Raw genomic sequence first — 20,493 nt, 5'->3', positions numbered from 1 at the left:
TATAATGTCTTTTGTCTGGCACAAAAAATGTCCCTGGAACCTAACCCCCCTATTTACATTAATTCTTATGGAGAAATTGGATTCGCTTAACATTGTTTCGCTTAAACTCGCATTTAAGAACATAACTACAACGTTAAGCGAGGTGTTACTGTATTAGGGCCTCTCATTTATGTGAGCCTTCCCTCTGGTGAAAAAAACAACCAACAATACACATTTCACTCTTCTGGGGGAGGAGGCAGGGTCATCTGTCAGTGCATCCAGATAGGCACTTTGGAGACAGGAGGAGAAACACCTTATCGGCTGATTACCAGCTCCATATTCCAGAACTAACAGAATGCCAAACTAGCCTCCAAGCACTTCCTTTAGGGCACTGGGTCATTCATAAACAATGGAATGATACAGAATCCTTGTTATATGAAGGCTACCACAAACTCTGAAAATCCTGAGATGACATGAGGCCAAAGTCAAATCTGGGATGTTCCCAACAAAGAGAGCCCCCGGAAAAGGGAAAGCAATCTGATCCATATCATTAATATTTTACTGCTGGGGAAATGTAGGGAAGCAGGAACTGTAGCTCACAAGACCAGACAATGTCAGAATGGGAGATATGAATCTGCTGCAGAAGTAAAATAAGCAGCCTCAAGGTCAGGAGTCTTTCTAGACTACCCTTGTGTTTTTCCATCTGCAATATTGTGAAGGATACTAGAGTTTAAGAGCTAGTCTGTCTTAGAAAACAGTGCATCTGCCCAACTGCCCAGTCCATTCAGGGGACATCCACTTGAAGAATCTGTTGTAAAGTTTGTAGAGCTCAAATTGCTTTGTTAGGGCAGATTTGGCATGTGGATTGGCACAAGCCACCCATGTTCTTTTGCATATATGAATTAACTAGCATGGCCTCCCGCATTTCCTATTCCATTCCCCTCACCAATTTTTCCTCAGAATCTTCCATTCATAGCCACAGGGACATTTGACAGTTAGTCCCAGTTCTATTGATGAGGCGCTGCAGGAAAGCTCAGCGGGTAGGTCCTTCCTAGTCTGGACACATTCTCTCTCTTCAGACGAACTAGTAGGAGAGTGTCATGAGAGAGATCTGAGGACTTGGCCCTATTAAAAATGAAGGCACAAAGGATGAAAGACACTTATAGATTCATCCCCAAGGAAGAAATGAATTGTAGGTCTCAAATCTTCAGGATAAATAAATGGGTAAACCCAACCCTACACTGTCAGATGAGATTGCTCAATTCACTCCAGGACTACTGCAAAGAAAACTGAGTGGAAAGTCAGTCTGGAACCACCTGAGCTCCCTTACCAAAAGGTAAGTGGTCTCTGTACTCATCTCAGAATCATCAGTCAGTTATTAGTTAGGAGTGGAGGTTCTGCTAGTTCTGGCAAGTTACCCCTGTGGCTGGGGTCTCTTGCAGCAAACCCTCATGGAGCAGGTGAAGTTCACTAAAGAGGTAAGCACTGAAGAGAACAGGTGAGGAAGAACCCCTCATTTTTTCATTCACCTGTGGAAAGTAAAAACAAGATGGTAGATGTTGCAGAGATGGAATGGCTTGACTGTGCTACAAGCTGAAACGAAGCAAAGTGAGTAGGGAGCAGAGCATGCACTGGATGCAAGGAGAAGAGCCATGGGACTGGAGAATCTTGGAAAGTTATTTGCCGGCCTGAGAACCAGTAAGGAGAAGGGAAAACCCAGCTGTGTGCCAGGGAGACCAGACCGTGGAAATATATTTTTTCCTAATATACAGTCCACGGCATCTTAGATCTCATATTAAGGTTTTATCTTCATAGATAAAATTGAGGCGTTTTCACTTGTGGGATAATTCCATATGAATAGGAGTAACATATTTTACCAATTATAAGCCATGACAGTTAGTCTATAAAATGGGAATATGGAGATATGCATTTACACATGTTCATTTATGTACTGATGGATTTTAATGTGTGAATTTACCTTAGAAATATCTCTATTTTAAACTGTGACTACATAAACTAAAAAAGCATGAAACCACATATGAGAACAATTTTCCATGTTCTTCTATTTAGCACAGGTAGCAGTCAGTTAGAAAGACCGAGTGACCCATCCTATCTCAAAGAGGGAGAACAGTATTCAAAATGATAAAGTTTAAACTTTAGAGTATATCTGAAGAGTGGGGTTCAGATATCAGAGGTGGGTGTGGTATAAGAATTTAGCTTCAGGAATGTTTAGTAAATAATTAAATTAAGTTGCAGTGTTTCCCAAACTTGGGATGCCGTTTGTGTAGGGAAAGCCCCTGGCGGGCCGGGCCAGTTTGTTTACCCGTCGCATCTGCAGGTCCAGCCAATCGCGGTTCCCACTGCCCGTGGTTCGCCGCTCCAGGCCAATGGGAGTTGCGGGAAGCAGCGGCCAGTACGTCCCTTGGCCCATGCCGCTTCAAGCAGCTCCCATTGGCCTGGAGCAGCGAACCACGGCCAGTGGGAGCCGCGATCGGCCGGACCTGCGGACGCGGCTGGTAAACAAACCGGCCCGGCCCACCAGGAGCTTTCCCTACACAAGCGGTGTCCCAAGTTTGGGAAACACTAAGTTAGAGGTATAGCAGGTCTTGTATCTGTGGAAAAGCCAACCACGAAATTCTAAATTTAGGGTGAGATTTTTTTTCCAAAGGTGCTCAGCACTGCCCTAATCTTGCTCCCACTCAGGTGCAATTTAAATCAATGGAGCAAGAATAGACAACACTAAGCTCGTTGGAAAAATCCCACCCTTAAGGCCTCTCCACGATGCCTCAGAGTTGATACATTCGCATCACAAAGACCCCGAAGGTGGCCCTGCAACAGTCTGCTCCACTGTCCTTGTAGCTGAAACAGCCAAGAGTTTCTCTGCCACTGGGGTGAAAATAACCAACAGCATAGTGTGAAAGGGCCATTCCACGGTGGTGGCAAATGTCAAATTAGTCCAGAACATTTGAACATTGCCTGAAACGGCTAAAGCCATCCTCCTCCTCAAGCAGTAAAAGCCCTGAAGATTGATATCTGCACCATATCTGAAGTGTGCTGGCCAGGAAGCAGTGAAAAGAAAGTTGAGGACCACATGATGATGATAATGCTTAAGTATTGCAAGATTCTGAGAAAAATTAGGACATAGAATTGGTAATTCCATTCTCTCCTACCCATCTCATAAAACTTAACACTATTATATATCTTTACTTATGATCATGTTAAATGTGCAAGTTTGCTGTAAGTAACAGAAAACCGCGTGGAAAAAATGCACTTTGTGCCAACCATAAAGATTTTAGGGCAATATTAGTAAAGTCACCTACCCAGAAAAAGCCAGTTATTTTCTAATGTATTTTCCATTTTCCGTCTAGCACCTGAATTTTAACCCTTGCTGCAAAATTACAGCCAGTTTGGTGTACATAATTTAATCTTTGATAAGATGAATATTGATGGTTCCATCTAATGTATACGTACTATTAGTCAGCCTTTTACTTACAAGATAATATTACATATGACAGTGTATTACCAGTTTCAAAATGGATTGAAGACCACTAGAATTATTCACACTGTATCAGCTCCACAACAATGTATGCTACTGCTAGAGCATTTACAGCTAATATCCAAACTATGTCAAAAATTTCACAATCTAGTTTGGGCAGATGAAAACAGACCATTGTCCATTATATATATTTTTTAACAGCACCAAGTTCTTTCATCACTCAGTAGTTAAAATCTGATTTTAATAATGTTTTAGTAAAAAATAATCAATCCATTCATAATGTTAGCTAAATGCATATTTCCCCAATCCCAGTTAAAAACCCAGCACTAAGGCGCACACCGATTTTAACCGCATTTTATATAGTTAGAATTCAAAGTCAACTGAAATGTGAACATTTTTGTCAACCTTATTTGAAGTTTCCATGCGGGTAGTATTTCCACATTAAAAGCACATGCATACCATGTTTTATTGTCTTTCAGCTTTATGCAACATTGTCATTACATTGCTCAGAATGCAGTATATTAGAATTTATTATAAAACTAGTCAAGGTTTAAAAACAGCATATATGTTTCATACATGCTTTAATTATGCAAATTCAGACACTAACCTTGCAAATCTTCTGTTTCAGGTACTGTTTTGTCCACAGCTGTAATTTCTGCTTGGGATGATGCTACAGATTCTGTTAAAAGTGACTGGTTTGACACAGGACTAGGAAAAAAACAGTTGAGAATTCGTAAGAGCCAGGTACAGGCTTTATTTTCACAAAGATTGCTCAGATATTATGATAGGACAACAATGCAGTGTGCCAAATCTTTTAATTTAGAAGTTAAGGACTTCAATGGCAAATTACAGCACTAGTTAGTGTATAAACAAAACAAAACAAAAACTGATGCGAAGCCAAATATTTTCAGCTTCCATTGTAGCACACACTTAAGTAAGGAGTAGGCTTGGCAAATCAATTTTTATTTTCTTATCATTTTAACTGATAATACTGATGTTTATTTTTACCCATTTTAATTTTCATAGTTGCAAGAAATTATGGGGGAGATTAGACAATTATTATTTAATGACACTAGGAATTGAGATTCAAATAGTTAAAGCTTTATGACCTTTAAAGCATAAATTGTCAACATCAAGTCAAAATAAACAAAGTAAATATGCTTAAACCAAACCCTAAAAAATTCTCAGGCAAAGTAAGAAAAGTCTGCTTATCTGTAAATTTTGATTATTACTGAAAGAAATATTTTGTCAGATTGTGTGTATAGTGAAACCAATGTTTATCAAAATTTACAGATAATCTAATACTTACAAGCCTAATTAAGAGTAATGACAACTAGATGAAGTAACTGTAGGGGCTACTAAACCGCAGATTCACCTACTGGTGTGTTTAACGTGAGTAAGAAAATTGCAGCTTGTCACTGTGCGTGGTCATTAGGCTGTAGCCTGAATGCAGGAAGATAGGGCAATCTACTCAAATACACCTCTACCCCGATATAACGCGACCCGATATAACACAAATTTGGATACAACGCCCTAAAGCAGTGCTCTGGGCGGGGGGCGGGGCTGCGCACTCTGGTGGATCAAAGCAAGTTCGATATAACACGGTTTCACCTATAACGCGGTAAGATTTTTTGGCTCCCGAGGACAGTGTTATATCGAGGTAGAGGTGTACTTAGGACTTCCACAGAACATCTTGCATTCTGCTCTTCCATTCTATCATTCCCTGTTACATAAAGAAGCCCGTACAACTTTGTGACTTGAGCCTTCAGCCACACTGATGATGAACTACTTAGAATAGATCAAAACTCCCAGGTGCTGATAGGGTGCAGGACACTTCCCTTTTAGGAATCCACTTACCCAGAGGTGGATTACAATTTTGTGGGGCCCTGGGCCAGAGCAAGCAGGGGGCCCCTCTCCACCCCTTTCGCCTGCAGTCCCTCCCCCCACGGCACTCCTGCCAGGGAATGGGGTCAGGGCACAGGGGCTTGCCCCTCCCACCAGGGAGCAAGGTTGGGCGCGGGTGCCTCCCCTGCTCCCCGGCAGGAGCGCTGGGTGAGCAGGTGAAGAGCCCTCACGCCACAACCCCGCTCCCTGGCAGGAGCACCAGGCGAGCGGGCAGAGCGGGGCAAGCCACCGCATTCCAACCCTGGCAGGAGTGCTGGGCGAGCTGGTGGAGCGGGTTGGGGCACCAGGGTGCCCATTTTTCCAGGACCCCTCACTTGGTTGGGGCCCTGGGCATGGGCCCCATTGGCTCATTACCTAATCTGCCAACCAAGCCAGATATTATCAGAGAACTGACGGAAGGAAAGAGAGGCTGGCTCTGGATACTAGCCAAGATCTGGGGGAGGAAGGGTAAAGGGGCCTTGCATCATTTCAGAAGGTTTTCCTCTACCCCTGGGCCTATAATACTTTGACACTTTTCCAGACCTGGCATGAACTTTGTGCAGTTTGACTGGGTAGAAAGGCAGTATTAGTGTGAAGTACAAACCTTCCACCCACGCTGGAAATAGAAGGGTGAAAGGATCATAAGATCAGCTAGCACTGCAGGTCATATTCAGCTCATAACTCATACTTGTAAACTTGGGTATCAAGTTAACAGCTTTCATAAATATTGACTGAGAAGCTGTAAACTAGGACTAGTTGTGTTCAGACAACTATAAACGAAGGAGTCTAATCTTACCTAACTAGTCTATGTTATGACATTTTTAAAAAGGAGAAGCTTGGTCGATGAAGTTAGAAATAGCAAGTCAATTTACTTTAAATATTAATATAATCTGCTTGTCTAGCTTCTTTCATGCCAAAAGATCCCAATGTACTTGAAAAAATTAAACTGCTGTTGGATTCATGTCATTCAACACTGAAATGCAGCGTCCAAAATAAATACTTAGCTCTTACATACTGTTTTTCATTTGTAGATCTCGGAATGATTTACAAAAGACATATATCCTTTACTAATTCAGACAGAGGTGAAGGAGACAGCAGTTGAGTAGCAGAGCTAGGAACAGAACTCAAGTCTCCTATATCCTATTCTGAATACCTATCCTAGATGAGATGAAATGAAGCAAGCAGTTCAATATGCAACATTGTGTGTCAGTAAAGAGATTGCAATTAGAAGACCTTTCTTGTCCAGTTTAAGTATTTATAAATAAATATATTTATTTATTTATTTATTTATAATTAATAGTTCCTATTTCAAAGAAAATCAACAGCCAAATCAACATGTTGTGGAGTGATAAGGCTTCATAGACTGTTCTAGTGCAGATAGGATTTCTCTATGACCAGAGAGGCATCACTGCAGAGATTTTGGCATTTGAGACTTTGAATTAAGAAAAAAGAAAAAAAATCAGAATTTTATATTCAAATATATTTATAAGATGATCTTGTTTGTAGAATAGTAATTGGTACAGAAATCTCATTTTTAAGTATGCAAGATCAAATTGCTCATTTCTCATTCCCAATTTTTAATATCTAATTATTCAACCTCAGAACACAGAGAAACAAATCATGTTTATATCAGTTTGTAGGTAAAATGTTGACTAATAAGCATAGACAAGATAATTTACCTTGGCTGCGTAGACTGGGTAGATGTAGATTCTAATGTTGACTGAGTTTCCGGGACACTGCCTTCTGTGTGCTGTACTGGTAAAGACTCAGTTATACTACTGACAGAAGTTGCTGGAAGAAAGACACTAATGTAAAATGGGTTACACTGCCTTCTGGAGTTACAGAATTTATCCATAACAAAGATTCTTCTGCATCTGGTCGCAATTCAACATGCTATTTTAACATATGGTGAAATTGCTTGCTGAATCAGAGCCTACATTTTAATGGATTTATATTGTACTGTAATTACTTACATTAATTATGTCTGGTCACATTTGCCCACTTCCCACCCTTGTCCACCGAAAGCCCACACTGCACATATTTTAAAAAGGCAGCATTAAACAAAGGAAGGCCTGACTGTTTTAAATTTCAAAAGCTTCTATGAATAACTGGTATTTCAACTTCACATTTTTGTAAGAGACCAATACCACGGAAGATATTTTAGAATATTTGGGACCAGTATCCAACTGCCCCTGTATGCCCAGACACATCTCATCCAGCTATCATTTTACTTAACCCATTTCACTATGGATCAATCACTACACTTTTGGCAATGCATCAGGCAATAACATGCCATTGAACTGAATGGAATGTTAGGGCCTACATGAAATGACACATTTAGTAGCACAAGTTATGCTTTCTACATGGTCTATTTCCAGTCGACAAGTAGTTAAAAGTACATAAGACGACATAGCTTAAAACCAAAGAACTATACAAGTATCTCTGAAGATATTGTACTGTGTCTATATCCAAAGAAGTCTGTAACAGACTGCCTGTACTAGAACGCAAATTTCTTCATTTGTTTATTCAATTGTAAAGAGAGACTTAGGCCATGGGAACACTATGGACGGAATCTCTGTGTTGACCCAACTTATTATTGAGCCAACTGGCAAGTCGCTCATTGAGTCATACTACCAGAAGCACTGCGTACGGGATCACTTAGTGTAGTGAATCATGACACCTCCACTGAAAGAGGTACAATTCTTGCCACACAAGGTAGGATGTATTTTCACTGTCTGGCCAATAGAAATAATTTTGAAATGGAAGAACCACCTTCTCTAAGGCCAAGTACTATAGGATCTCCTGGGTTTTGTAAAACAAAAAAACCCCACAAAAAGCCACACACAGAAACAAGCAACACACTCCTACAAGAGGGAACATACAGTAACATAAAATTGCAGTAACATACAAATATTCCATTGAAAAACTCTTAGAACAGGCCCACACCTAGGGGCCCAGATCCTAGAGTCATGGGCTATCAAAACCAGAGCTTTCCATTTAAATGAGTCTCTAGCCCTGGTGGTTGTGAAAAAGCTTAAAAATGTGACCTGAATGTAATCCATACCGTGAGGTTTACCAGAGTCTGCACACAGTTTCCAGCAGAAGGAGAAGCTGCCATTAGTCACCAAAAAAGCAGTCTGGCCCCACATTCACCACAAGAACAGGCCAGGGTTTAGCTACACCATGAAAGACCACCATATCATGGGGCTAGCGGGACCCTGCTGCTGCTTTCACCACTGCTTGGAACGCGGGGGATACTGCCAATGGTTCAGAGGGGAAGGAGTCTCCTAGCTCCTCTAGGAAATTGAGGGTGAGGAAGGAGAGGCCCCTTGTCATAACTGCTGCCCATTCCAAGTGGTCAGGGGATGAAGGACCTCTGCTGCTGACCTGGAGCAGGGCCAAAGTGGAGGAAGCCCACATGAAGTGTGCCTAAAGCTTTGAGTTGTCCTAATCCAGGTGCAGATAAAGACTGCTGTGGCAACCTTTCTAAAAACAATGCTTCCTGAGCTGTGTTTGAAGTGTCAATCTTAATATTGCACCAATTATTTCCAGAATTTAATATTTAGATTTTGTTCTAAATATTTTTCATCTGCCCCAGACAGGTTGTTCTCTGTAGAGTCAGTAATTCCTGATAAATCTTCTCTGAAGAGAATTTCTAGCATTTTTATAGTGATATTGGACACCTAGTGCTTATTATATCTTGCCAGAAATAAATGCAAGGCACAAAAATATAAACTACAATTACACTTATAAAAAGATTATCCACAATATATTTATTTCATTTTAAAGCGGATTCAAAAATTCTGTAAAACAGTAGAGACTTTTTGGCAGCAGTACAGTGGATTGCCCTCTCTCTCATTCTTTGTGTTATCATCGGCTGCTGAAAAAAATAAATCAAACCCCCACTTCAAAAAGAATGAGGCAGGGTCAGGAATAGAATCTCACTCTAATGTAGCACACAAGGTTTGCTCAAATGGTAATCAACATGTTAGATATTAATCTAATACTTATTAGTGTTACTTACCAGGAGGGCTAATTCTACCATTACTACTATTCTGTCTTTGAAGGTGTTCTTTATAGCAAATTGAACACATTCCATTTGTACGAGGGTTTCCATAAAATCCGCATCCAGTGGAACAAAGCATAGGCACTTGGCTATGGTTAGTTTCTTGAGCCATTTTCCTCTTCTGTAAACCTGAAATTCACATACACAGCCAATGATCTAGTGAGCTCAGATGATTTTCACCTGTTGCATTTTAAAATACTAAGGTTCCTACTGCTTTGGCATCATCTATTCCAGGCACAAAAGTCTGCTTTAGAAAAAAGGATCTTTGGGTTAAATTCTCTACAATTGTTTCATGGAAATCAGTGTCTTTAAAAAACAAAACCACCACCAAATTTCAAGACCCTGGTTAAAAACTAAAACTCCATTGATTTTGGTGGTAAAGACTGTACAGGACTGGGCCATTTTAAATGCATGTGCAGCAGGGTATTCATTTTCATAAGCATACAAATTTTTTACTTTCATGTGGAGCATTCAGTAATTTATCACTTTCAGAGAGACTATATTAATTCCTAGCCTACACCCTGAAAGCACACTTTTTGAAGCTTGTACTCATGACACTACGCAAACTCTTAAAGTATAAACTGAAGACTAAAGAAGGGAAATATTCCTGCTTACTTCACAACATTTAATCATGAACAGCAACTACAAAAATTGTCAGTCAATTTCTCTGAATTTAGGAATCTGTTACATTATAAATTCATATTAAGAAGTTACCATTTTGGTCAAGACTAGCATTTGAACAGACACATTCCTCCATACCTCAACTCCAACAAGATTTTTGCATTTTTGGAATATTCTTTCATACAATTTAGATCATATGCGGTAGTCAATTTGGTAAGTGTTGCTTTGCAAGTTACCCTGTCTTTTATTTTTATTTCTCTCCTTATTAACAAGGAACATTTGTCTTGCAAGCTAAAAAGCTCAGATGGCCTTTCTATCATGAACTTTTGTGATGAGTTTCCTTAGCAGTTCTCAAGTGACCCAACTCTTAGATCAGGCTATTGGAATCTATACCATAATACATGAATTCAATACTATCACTTTGTCTTCTTCACCCTCAATCAAACCTCCAAAACTGACCATAGTATATAGTTCAATGTTAGCCTATACTATAGTGTCAGTTTCAAATAGATCATATCAATGTGCCATTACCTTAAAGAATGCCAAGCTGACTGTAAAGTACAAAATACCACAGAATTGTTAAGCAATCTGACATCTGCCTAAGCTTGGTCCATAAAATACTCTCACTGTACAATTTATTCAGCTAGAGAATAAAGGAAAAATACTCTTGTAGCGGAGTCAGTCAAATTTATCTTTTAACTTCACTTCTTACACATCTGGCAAATGCTCAAATGTTTTCCCCTCATGATCAAAGGTCTTAAAATACTGCCTTACAAATTTTTAATGGTAGAAATTTCTGAACAACATCTTTCTTCTACAGCTTAGTTTTCACAAGTATATCAGTGCAGGGAGACTGCCCTTTCATTACGAGTCTAAAGTAATGTGAATCTGACCATCCGAATCTAAAGAGATATTTTGAATTAATATTTAAGATGTTTACAGACCATTATTGTTTGTTCTAATATAGCACCCAGAGACCCCACTCAACAAAATGCCCCTTGTGCAAGGCACTATACAAGCAAGCAACAGAGTTACTCTGTGCTCTCAGGAGCATAAAAATCTGGGTTTGTGACAGGGCACAAATATGAAACAAACAGACATAGGTTGGGATGGAAGGTTGTGGTAACAAAAAACAACAAAATTAGCATAAGCAGAAGTCTCAGATCATCACTTGCCTAGTCAATTCAACGGTCCATTCAAAATGTATACAATATACACCACCCCAAAAAGTGATATTGTTGCACACTGGAAGCTTGTCAAGACTTGACAGTTGAATTCAAGTAAGAATGATACAGTAGGTTTAGACCTATGGACATTTAGTGTACAGCAAATATTGGCTGTATGGAAGACAAATCCACGTTCCTAAGTTTTCCTCATCAGGGGCACAGCCAAACTATAAATAAAATGAACAGTGGATATGTCAGAGTGGATTTGAAGTGAGCAAGGCAATATAGTAAACATGAGACCAAAGGCCTGTTTCAGCAATCCTAGTCATTTTCCCAAGCCAGGGAGTGTCAGTATATACTAATGATCTTACCACCAATAGCAGGTGCTTTGAAACTAGAGAATAAAGTCAATGGGAGGAGGGATAGCTCAGTGGTTTGAGCACTGGCTTGCTAAACCCAGGGTTGTGAGTTCAATCCTTGAGAGGGCCACTTAGGGATCTGGGGCAAAATCAGTACTTGGTCCTGCTAGTGAAGGCAGGGGGCTGGACTCTATGACCTTTCAGGGTCCCTTCCAGTTCTATGAGATAGATAGGTAAATAAGGTTTATTCTCTGAGGTTCTACTGTATCCATGTTTCTTCACCGCAAAGAACTAAAAATGGTACTAATTGTCTTACTCAGAACCAGCTCAACAGTCTAAAGCAGAGGTGGCCAAACTTACTGACCCTCTGAGCCACATATGACAATCTTCAGAAGTTCAAGAGCAAGGCGCACCTGCCGGGAGTTGGCGCTTCAGGACTGCGGGAGGCACCTGCCGGGTCTTGGGGCTTCAGCCCCTCCTGCTGAAGCCCCAGCAGGTGCACCCCATGGGGCTGAAGCCCCAAGACCCCCTGGGCAGAAGCCCCTACCCCACCACCCTGCTGCAAGGCAGAGGTCCCGAGCTCTCCCCACCCGAAGTCTGGTAGGTGGAGAATGAGGGGAGGGGAGTGGGGGACTCCGCGAGCCACAATGTCTGTAAAAGAGCCACATGCAGCTCTGTAGTGGGGCAGATTGGCCACCCATAGAGCTGGAGGGGAGCCCCTCATTGAACCCTGGTGGGTGGAGCCACATCACGTTCAACCCTCCCGCTGGAAGTCAATAGGCGGGCCAGAGAACTCAGTTGAGAGGCAGCCGCTGGAGGATCCAAACGCCTCCTGTGAGCCCCCAAGCTGGGAGGCTGCGGCAGATCCTGAGGGAGCTGAGGACTGGCCAGGACGGTCAGAGCCATTTACAGACCTAAGCAAGGAGGAGCTGCAAGTGCTGACAGAGGCCCTCTTCCCCGACGACAAGGACGACCTCTACAGAGCCAAATATACCCTGTGGGGGAGTTGGGAAGTGGCCCAGGGGTAGCCGACCCGTCTGGCTGCAACACTGACAGCAAGTGAGTCAGCGTGTTGTGATCAGGATCCCCGCTGACCCAGTGGCAGATTGCTCTGCCACTGCCCTGGGCCGGGACGCAGTGGAGTGGGTTGCAGTCCCCCCCCCCTCCCCTCCGAGGCAAGAAGCCTGCACTTGTCGGCCCTCTGCCAGAGCTAGGAGGCCCCACTGTTTGCTGCTCAGTCTGAGGGCAGGCCTGAGCCCTCAGACGCTCTACTGCCCTGCCCAGACCAGGGGCTGGGGCTCCATAACTGTTTGTTGTTCAGCCCTGATCACAGGCCCAAGCTCACGTCTCCCATTGCCCCGCTGATTCCCCATGTCAGGCAATCCCCGGAGACGTAGTGGGGCGGATTGGCCGCCCACAGACCTGGAGGAGGAGGAGTCACTCCCACAACAGACTACAGGTTCATGAGCCACAAGGTCAGTAAAAGAGCCACATGCAGCTCATGAACCACAGTTTGGCCAGCCCTAGTCTAAAGTTTCATGCTTCATGTAACTAAAAATTGGGCTTAGTTAAGGGTGACCACTTTTCTTTAAAATGGATCAGAGACAGAAGAATGAGACTACTGAAAATTCGACCTGGGCTGGGAGGCTCACTTCCATGAGCTGTCTAGCCATACCCTCAGTAACTAACATGAGTGCACCACACAGTTACTGTGATTATTATTGCTATAGATATTTTTGTTCATACATTGCTCATTTAACAAATATTGTCTCTGCAGCTAGATAAACCGCCTAACATTATGGTTCTCAAACTATAGTCTGTGGACCACTGGTGGTCTGCAGAGCTGTCTGCTGACATGGTGCTATATCATCCTGATCCCACCTGCTAAAATTCACTGAAAGACAGAAAAGAATCCATCTAAAACTGATACTCTCCCACAGCACAAAGATAACGGAATGGAACAATATAGCTCATAGGTTTCCTAGTTACAGTAGAATGTCACACATGTAGTTTACATATCTGTACAGTCCCTATAGTTCTTCTCCTGCACAGTTTTCATGGGCAAGTCCTTCCATATATCTCATTACGTAGCAGACAGCATTCAGTGTCAGATGAATCTTTATACACTTCTACCTTGATTTACAAAAACTTGAAATAGCAGAGAAAGTAAAACAGGGTAAGTTTCTAGATGGTAAGTTCTTTGGGGGCAAGGACTACATCTTCTATCTACAAAAAGAACAGGAGTACTTGTGGCACCTTAGAGACTAACAAATTTATTAGAGCATAAGCTTTCGTGGGCTACAACCCACTTCTTCGGATGCATATATGAAGTAGGTTGTAGCCCACGAAAGCTTATGCTCTAATAAATTTGTTAGTCTCCAAGGTGCCACAAGTACTCCTGTTCTTTTTGAGGATACAGACTAACACAGCTGCTACTCTGAAATCTTCTATCTAGACTCTGCACAGCCCTGAGCATACTGGTTATGTTCAGTAAGATAATTCTCAGTACCACTGTATGGTGTATATCCTGTTATGGAGAGTAAAATGGATCATGATGCCAGATAACGTTAAAAGTATTAAGTATGTGCATTTGAGCTTTTAGTTACTACCAGTCTCAAACACTCCATACCTGTCAGTGTTCATAGGCTTCAACCGTCAATCAATGGGATCAGTGACAGAGGCATTTAGTAGGATTAGTCTACAAGGAGATTAAAAACCTGAGGTTTAAAGCAAACTAAAAATCTCCACTTTTTACTGTCCCAGCATTCCTCCCCGGAACAGAGGTATGTCTCCTCGCCCCTATTCCTTATTTGTATACTTGTAAGTGTATACCATATGTGCAGCTGTTACTGTATTACTATTATTATAAGATTTAGTGTAGTGAGGCTGCAGGTGCAGATCAGCTAACTCTGCTTAAGCACATACAAATCATGAACAGTTTTCCAGTTCCAAGGTGTGCTTCAGGTGCACAAGCAAGATTTGAGTTGTACAGGGAGGGAGAGGAATTATTTCAGCTCAGTACTAATGTGGACACGAGAACAAATGGATATAAACTGGCCGTCGGGAAGTTTAGGCTTGAAATTAGACGAAGGTTTCTAACCATCAGAGGCGTGAAGTTTTGGAACAGCCTTCTGAGGGAAACAGTGGGGGCGAAAGACCTCTCTGGCTTTAAGATTAAGCTTGACAAGTTTATGGAGGGGATGGTTTGATGGGATAAAGTGATTTTAGTCAATAGGTCAATAACGTGCCATCGCTGGTAATTAGTAACAATGGTCAATGATGGGATATTAAAAGTTAGTACAGAGAACTTTTTCCAGAGGGTCTGGCTAGAGAATCTTGCCCACATGCTCGGGGTTCAGCTGATCGCCATATTTGGGGTCGGGAAGGAATTTTCCTCCAGGGTAGATTGGCAGAGGCCCTGGAGGTTTTTCGCCTTCCTCCGCAGCATGGGGCAGGGGTCGCTTGCTGGAGGATTCTCTGCGATTTGAAGTCTCTAAATCATGATTTGAGGACTTCAACAGCTGAGTCAAGGGAGGGAATTATTCCAGGAGTGGGTGGATCAGCTTTTGTGGCCCGCATCATGCGGGAGGTCAGACTAGAAGATCATAATGGTCCCTTCTGACCTTAGAGTCTATGAGGTGCTCCCTGCATTTTTTATGGAGATTCTGGCCCCCACAACCACTAGGGTGGAGCAGACCACAAGAATGATATACTGGTGCCTCAACTACAATAACAAAACTAAATACAATTTGTACCATGTTGATATCGGTATACTACAGTATCACTACTGGATTGGAGAATGAAGGAGAGAAAGCTTAAACTACATACCTGTTGTGTTAACAAAGACTATTTTCAGTACTTTAGTTAGAGCCTTCCATTTCAAATTACACTTGGGGATGAAATCTAACTAGAATATCATTAAATGCAGACTTTAAATAAATTAAGTAGCTAAACTATCCCCCCCCACCACCACCACCATAAGCACACTTAAGACTGGTCCTCTGTGGAACTGCTAATGGTAACCTTCTACCATTGCTAATGAAACAGGAAAAGAAACTGCAGACACATCCTTCCCCATTCAGCCACCCCAGTGGCTGAGGGTAGTACTTGTGCTGCTCACTCATACTGTACTTTCTCATCAGAAGCAAGGTTTGACAATTTGCATGATTAAATCATTTTCACTTTATAGCACCTACTGGTATTACTTACTATCTGGTAAGTCCTGAGGGTCTGAAAAGCATTAAAGGGGCAATGTATACTGTGGCATTATGCCCCCATATTCTTCATAGAGATATTGTTATATGATCCGATTATGGCATAACTGTGATGTATAAGGCATGAGAGATATTGGAAAGGTTATAATTTACTGAATATGATTACCTATTTGTACGTAAGGGATAGCTCAGTGGTTTGAGCATTGGCCTACAAGGTTGAAAGTACAATCCTTGAGGGGACCATTTAGGGAACTGGGGTAAAATTGGCCTGTCTGGGGGATTGGTCCTGCTTTGAGCAGGGGGCTGGACTAGATGACCTCTTGAGGTCCCTTCCAACCCTAATCTTCTATGATCTATTACAAATGTGTTTACATCTTGGGAACGCCCACTAGACAGAATGGATGGCCGGTTGGGAAGGACATTAGAGAAAACAATAGGTCTTTGAAGAGGTTAGTCACCCACTGAGAAGTCCTCCTGGGGACGCTACAAACAGCCTCTGAGTTATGGCTGCAGGGTCATGTGACCAAGTCACCTGGAACTGCACTCCATAACACCACACGTATTTTTCCACTAATGGGGGGGGGGGGAAAAATCACACTAGGAGACAAAGGATTCCCACTATATGCAAAAACTATTTATGGCTCATTCTTCATTAACTCCCCGCAAAGAAAGAAGCCTGCTGGAAACACCTGAGAAACAGAGATTGAATTTGGGGGGGAGGGCTGAGCCCAGGCTCAGGGGGGAGGGATAGCTCAGTGGTTTGAGCATTGGCCTGCTAAACCCAGGGTTGTGAGTTCAATCCTTGAGGGGGCCACCTAGGGATCTGGGGCAAAATCAGTACTTGGTCCTGCTAGTGAAGGCAGGGGCTGGACTTGATGACCTTTCAAGGTCCCTTCCAGTTCTAGGAGATAAATAAATTAATGGAGATATCCTATTTTTTTTTATTTAGGCAGGAGGGGGTCTGGCCTGTGAAAGGAATATCTGGAGTTTTAAGCTGCAGGTAAGTGCAGCTCATCTTCAAGAATCTCTGCAATCTGCCTAAAACAACAGTTAGGGTGAGAATTTGTTACTTATAACCAGTTTCTTTAGTATATTACACTTAGATTGCATATTTGTTTTATTTGCTAGGAAATCTGCTTTGATCTGTTTGCTATCCCTTATAATCACTTAAAATTTATCTTTTGTAGTTAATAAATTTGCTTTTGTTTGGTCTATAACCAGTTTGTGTAGAAATCCTACCTTGGGGCAGAAAGCTGTGTATATCCCTCTCCACACTGAGGGAGGGAGTGAATGTCATGAGCTTATGCTGTATAGTTCTCTGTGCAGCGTAAGACAGTATAATTTTGGGTTTCCACTCCAGAGGGGGGTGTGCACTTGAGTACTGGGCAGTTCCTTAGCTGAGCCTTCCCATGCAGAGCTGATCTCAGCATCTGTGTGTATAGCTGCAACTAGGTGTCTCCCTACCAGTATGTGTGCTAGTTAAGTGCAGTCTGAAGCCTGAGGAAGGGCTTGGCTGGCTTGCCTCAGCAATACAGTGTAAAGGGAGCCCAGGCTGGTGGGTCAAGTGGGCTCAGTGGTACCACAGTCCCAGGCAGCACCCTGAAAAGGGGGCGAGGGAGAGAACCCGTCACATATATTTGTGCAGAATTTTCAAAAAGTGAAGGAGTGTTTAAAAAAAAAAGTGAGGAGAGAAGGAAGCAAAAAAGATCTCATATATAAACAGGATTTCTGTCTTACATATATATATATATATATATATTATACACACACACACAATAAGTGTATATATTACATTACACTACATGTAATATGCATATTACACTATTTTCACTACAAGTACACATTATCCTGAGCAATATCACTGCCTTCAAGATATCTGAGCAATTGTACGCAGGACTTCTTTGACGACTTTAGAACAAATTAATATCTCTTGACCTAAACATTCTATTGGATTTTCTCATCTAGGAAACATGGGAGTTATAAGCGTAGTAGCTCTTTCCATTCTTTGTTGCAAGACATCATGGGAAGAAGTTACCTATATGTAAAGTTGCTACATAAAACCCAGTCTTCTAGAGAAGGAGAAACTAACTGGTCTAAAAGGCAACTGCCAAGTCTACCGAAGGTCAAGAACCTAATAATTGACTTAACCACATCATCTATTGAAAGAAAAAAATGAAAGTAACAAGGATCTATGAAGGGAACCAGACTAAAATGTTACTACTTTGACATTCAAAAGATGCAAACTCCTTTGCTTGCAAAGGGAAAGAGAGCCCAAAGCTGGAAACAGTGACTACATACACAGAAGTCACAAATGCTGCAAGATTAGACAAAAGAGCTACAGGTCTGTCTCATCTTATGCTGGGGTTATGTTCTGCAGTTAGCGCCTAAAGCGAAAATCGCGTATAGTCAAAATTACATTGAGTGTAATGGCGGGTGGAATCGCCCAACTATAGAAACAGTATTTAAATTGTTATTCTTCTCTCTTTTTTTTGTTTTTGCCGACCTCATAAAGCTGAAATCGCACATGTTAAATGCGCCTAAGATGTGACAGACCTGTATATGAATTTATATCAGTCTCCATGAACAGGTTACCTCAGAAATACTATATAGGCCCATGACTAACAGCAGGAGAGAACTTGTAAATTTTTAAAAACAAGAACACTTAAATTTGGGGGCTATCCCACAAAAGACAGCAGTCAGGTTTTCCTTAGACCAATTCTAAACCCTGGTAAAATCAGAATTTCACGTACGCTGAAAGAAACTTGAGCAAAGCCATGCTATTTAAGTGAAATACTAGATCAGGGATTGGCAACGTTTGGCACGCTGCTCGCCAGGGTAAGCACCCTGGCAGGCCGGGCCAGTTTTATTTACCTGCTGACGCGGCAGGTTCGGCCGATCGCGGCCCCCGCTGGCCACGGTTCGCCGTCCCAGGCCAACGGGGGCGGTGAGAAGTGGCACGGGCGAGCGATGTGCTGGCTGCGGCTTCCCGCCACCCCCATTGGCCCGGGACGGCGAACCGTGGCCAGCGGGGGCCGCGATCGGCCGAACCTGCCGCGTCAGCAGTAAATAAAACTGGCTCGGCCTGCCAGGGTGCTTACCCTGGCGGGCTGCGGGCCAAACGTTGCCGACCCCTGTACTAGATCAAGGTTTAGGATCTAAATATCTATCTTGCTAATTTCAATAAAGGAAATATGGCAAATATGGGTGTGTGTAATTTAGTTCTTACAAATCAGCTAACTACACCTCTAGCCCGATATAACGCTGTCCTCGGGAGCCAAAAAATCTTACCGCATTATAGGTGAAACCGCGTTATATTGAACTTGCTTTGATCCATCGGAGTGCACAGCCCCACCCCCCCGGAGCACTGCTTTACGATGTTGTATCTGAATTTGTGTTATATCAGGTCGTATTATATGGGGTAGAGGTGTATATGGGTGGAGAGAGCCTGCTTTATGTAAGAAAGTTAAGACAAAATCATCAAAATCAATTTTGTAATTTAACGTTTAACCATGCTGGTTTAGTAAGTTTTAAACCTAGTTTCAAAAGAAGTCTGTTTTCAATATCCAGGTTAGTAGGACAACATTTTAAAATACATACTCACACAGTTGGGGAAGAACAAACAGCTTAACACATGCATACTAGCTTCCTGACTTCCCTATCTCCAAAAACATCTACTTAAAGTACATTATTTTAAAATCTTGTTTACTCCAGTACTCTTCAGATTTCTTCCTGTAATATTTAATGTAATTGATCTATAAATTTTTAAGGTTATGTTGAACCACTGAAGCAGAATCATATTGCCTTAGTTTGAATAATCACAATACCATTTCATGTTCCAAATTAATGCCCACAAACTATATACAAATGTATTCTATTAAATCACTTTTTAATAAGTCAGCTACCGGATATTCACTTATGATTTCCTATCGCACAGCCAATTTCTGGTGAAAGATGTGTTTCTTCAGTGTTTCATACATGTGGCTTTCAGCTAAGAATAAATTTTATATCAGACCGATCCTAGTTGGAGCTCTGTAGAGGATGGAAAAGAAATCCTAATTGGTTTCCCCCCTAATCTCCAATTCCTGTAATTTTACTGGAATCTGAAAGTCAGCAACCAGCCAATATGCAATAAAGTACTATTTTTTGATACAGTCCACATTTGGAGCCTCCCAAAAATCCAGCAACATAGTAAATCTCACCACACTGATCTGTTCATGGGAGGGGAGGAGATGAATGGCTTACTTACCTGGTTCACAGTCACACTGCAAAAAGGAGGGAAGAACAGCAACAAGCGGTGAGGGAAGGATGAAAGTGGAAGGTCAGCAGGTAAGAGGAGGGAAAAGGATGCAAGTGGTAGTTTACCTCTGATCTCACAATCCCAGCAATAAGTGGCCACAGGACAGCAGGAGCAGGAAAGAGGAGAAAGATCAGCAATGATTATGTCTGACCTGGGCTAGGACACAAGTTACTATAATTAGTAGTATTACCATATAACACCTAGGATACCTAAGTCATGGTAGACTACTGAGCTAGGCGCTGTACCAACAGCTAACAAGATCACGCTCCCTGCCCCTACATTACTTACTACCATAATCTAATGTGCTCTTCAAAATTTGATTGCATCAGGACTTGCTGAACATATATTTCATTACTACTCCTACACAAAATAATAATCTAAAGAAAGTTACAAGAAACACAAGTTCTCTAT

General features: G+C 41.9%; 1 protein-coding gene across 9 annotated transcripts in view; it reads right to left on the bottom strand.

Annotated features, from left to right (window-relative positions):
• Positions 1–20,493, bottom strand: part of ZFAND6 (zinc finger AN1-type containing 6) — a 62,701-nt gene that overhangs the window by 10,462 nt on the left and 31,746 nt on the right. For 8 of the 9 annotated variants that reach the window (XM_065559318.1, XM_065559317.1, XM_005301693.5 and 5 more), the window contains 3 exons: positions 9,384–9,554; positions 7,039–7,150; positions 4,083–4,183 (listed from right to left, as the gene is read on the bottom strand). In XM_065559318.1, the coding sequence (XP_065415390.1) occupies positions 4,083–4,183; positions 7,039–7,150; positions 9,384–9,537 (367 nt within the window). In that variant the 5' untranslated portion in view covers positions 9,538–9,554. Of the gene's footprint in view, positions 1–4,082; positions 4,184–7,038; positions 7,151–9,383; positions 9,555–20,031; positions 20,150–20,493 lie in introns of all 9 variants that reach the window. The other variant, XM_065559320.1, reaches the window with a different exon arrangement.

The sequence above is a fragment of the Chrysemys picta genome, chromosome 10 (assembly GCF_011386835.1).
Source record: "Chrysemys picta bellii isolate R12L10 chromosome 10, ASM1138683v2, whole genome shotgun sequence".
In the NCBI taxonomy this organism is placed as follows: Eukaryota; Metazoa; Chordata; order Testudines; family Emydidae; genus Chrysemys; species Chrysemys picta.
This window is presented reverse-complemented; position numbering and strand designations above follow the sequence as displayed.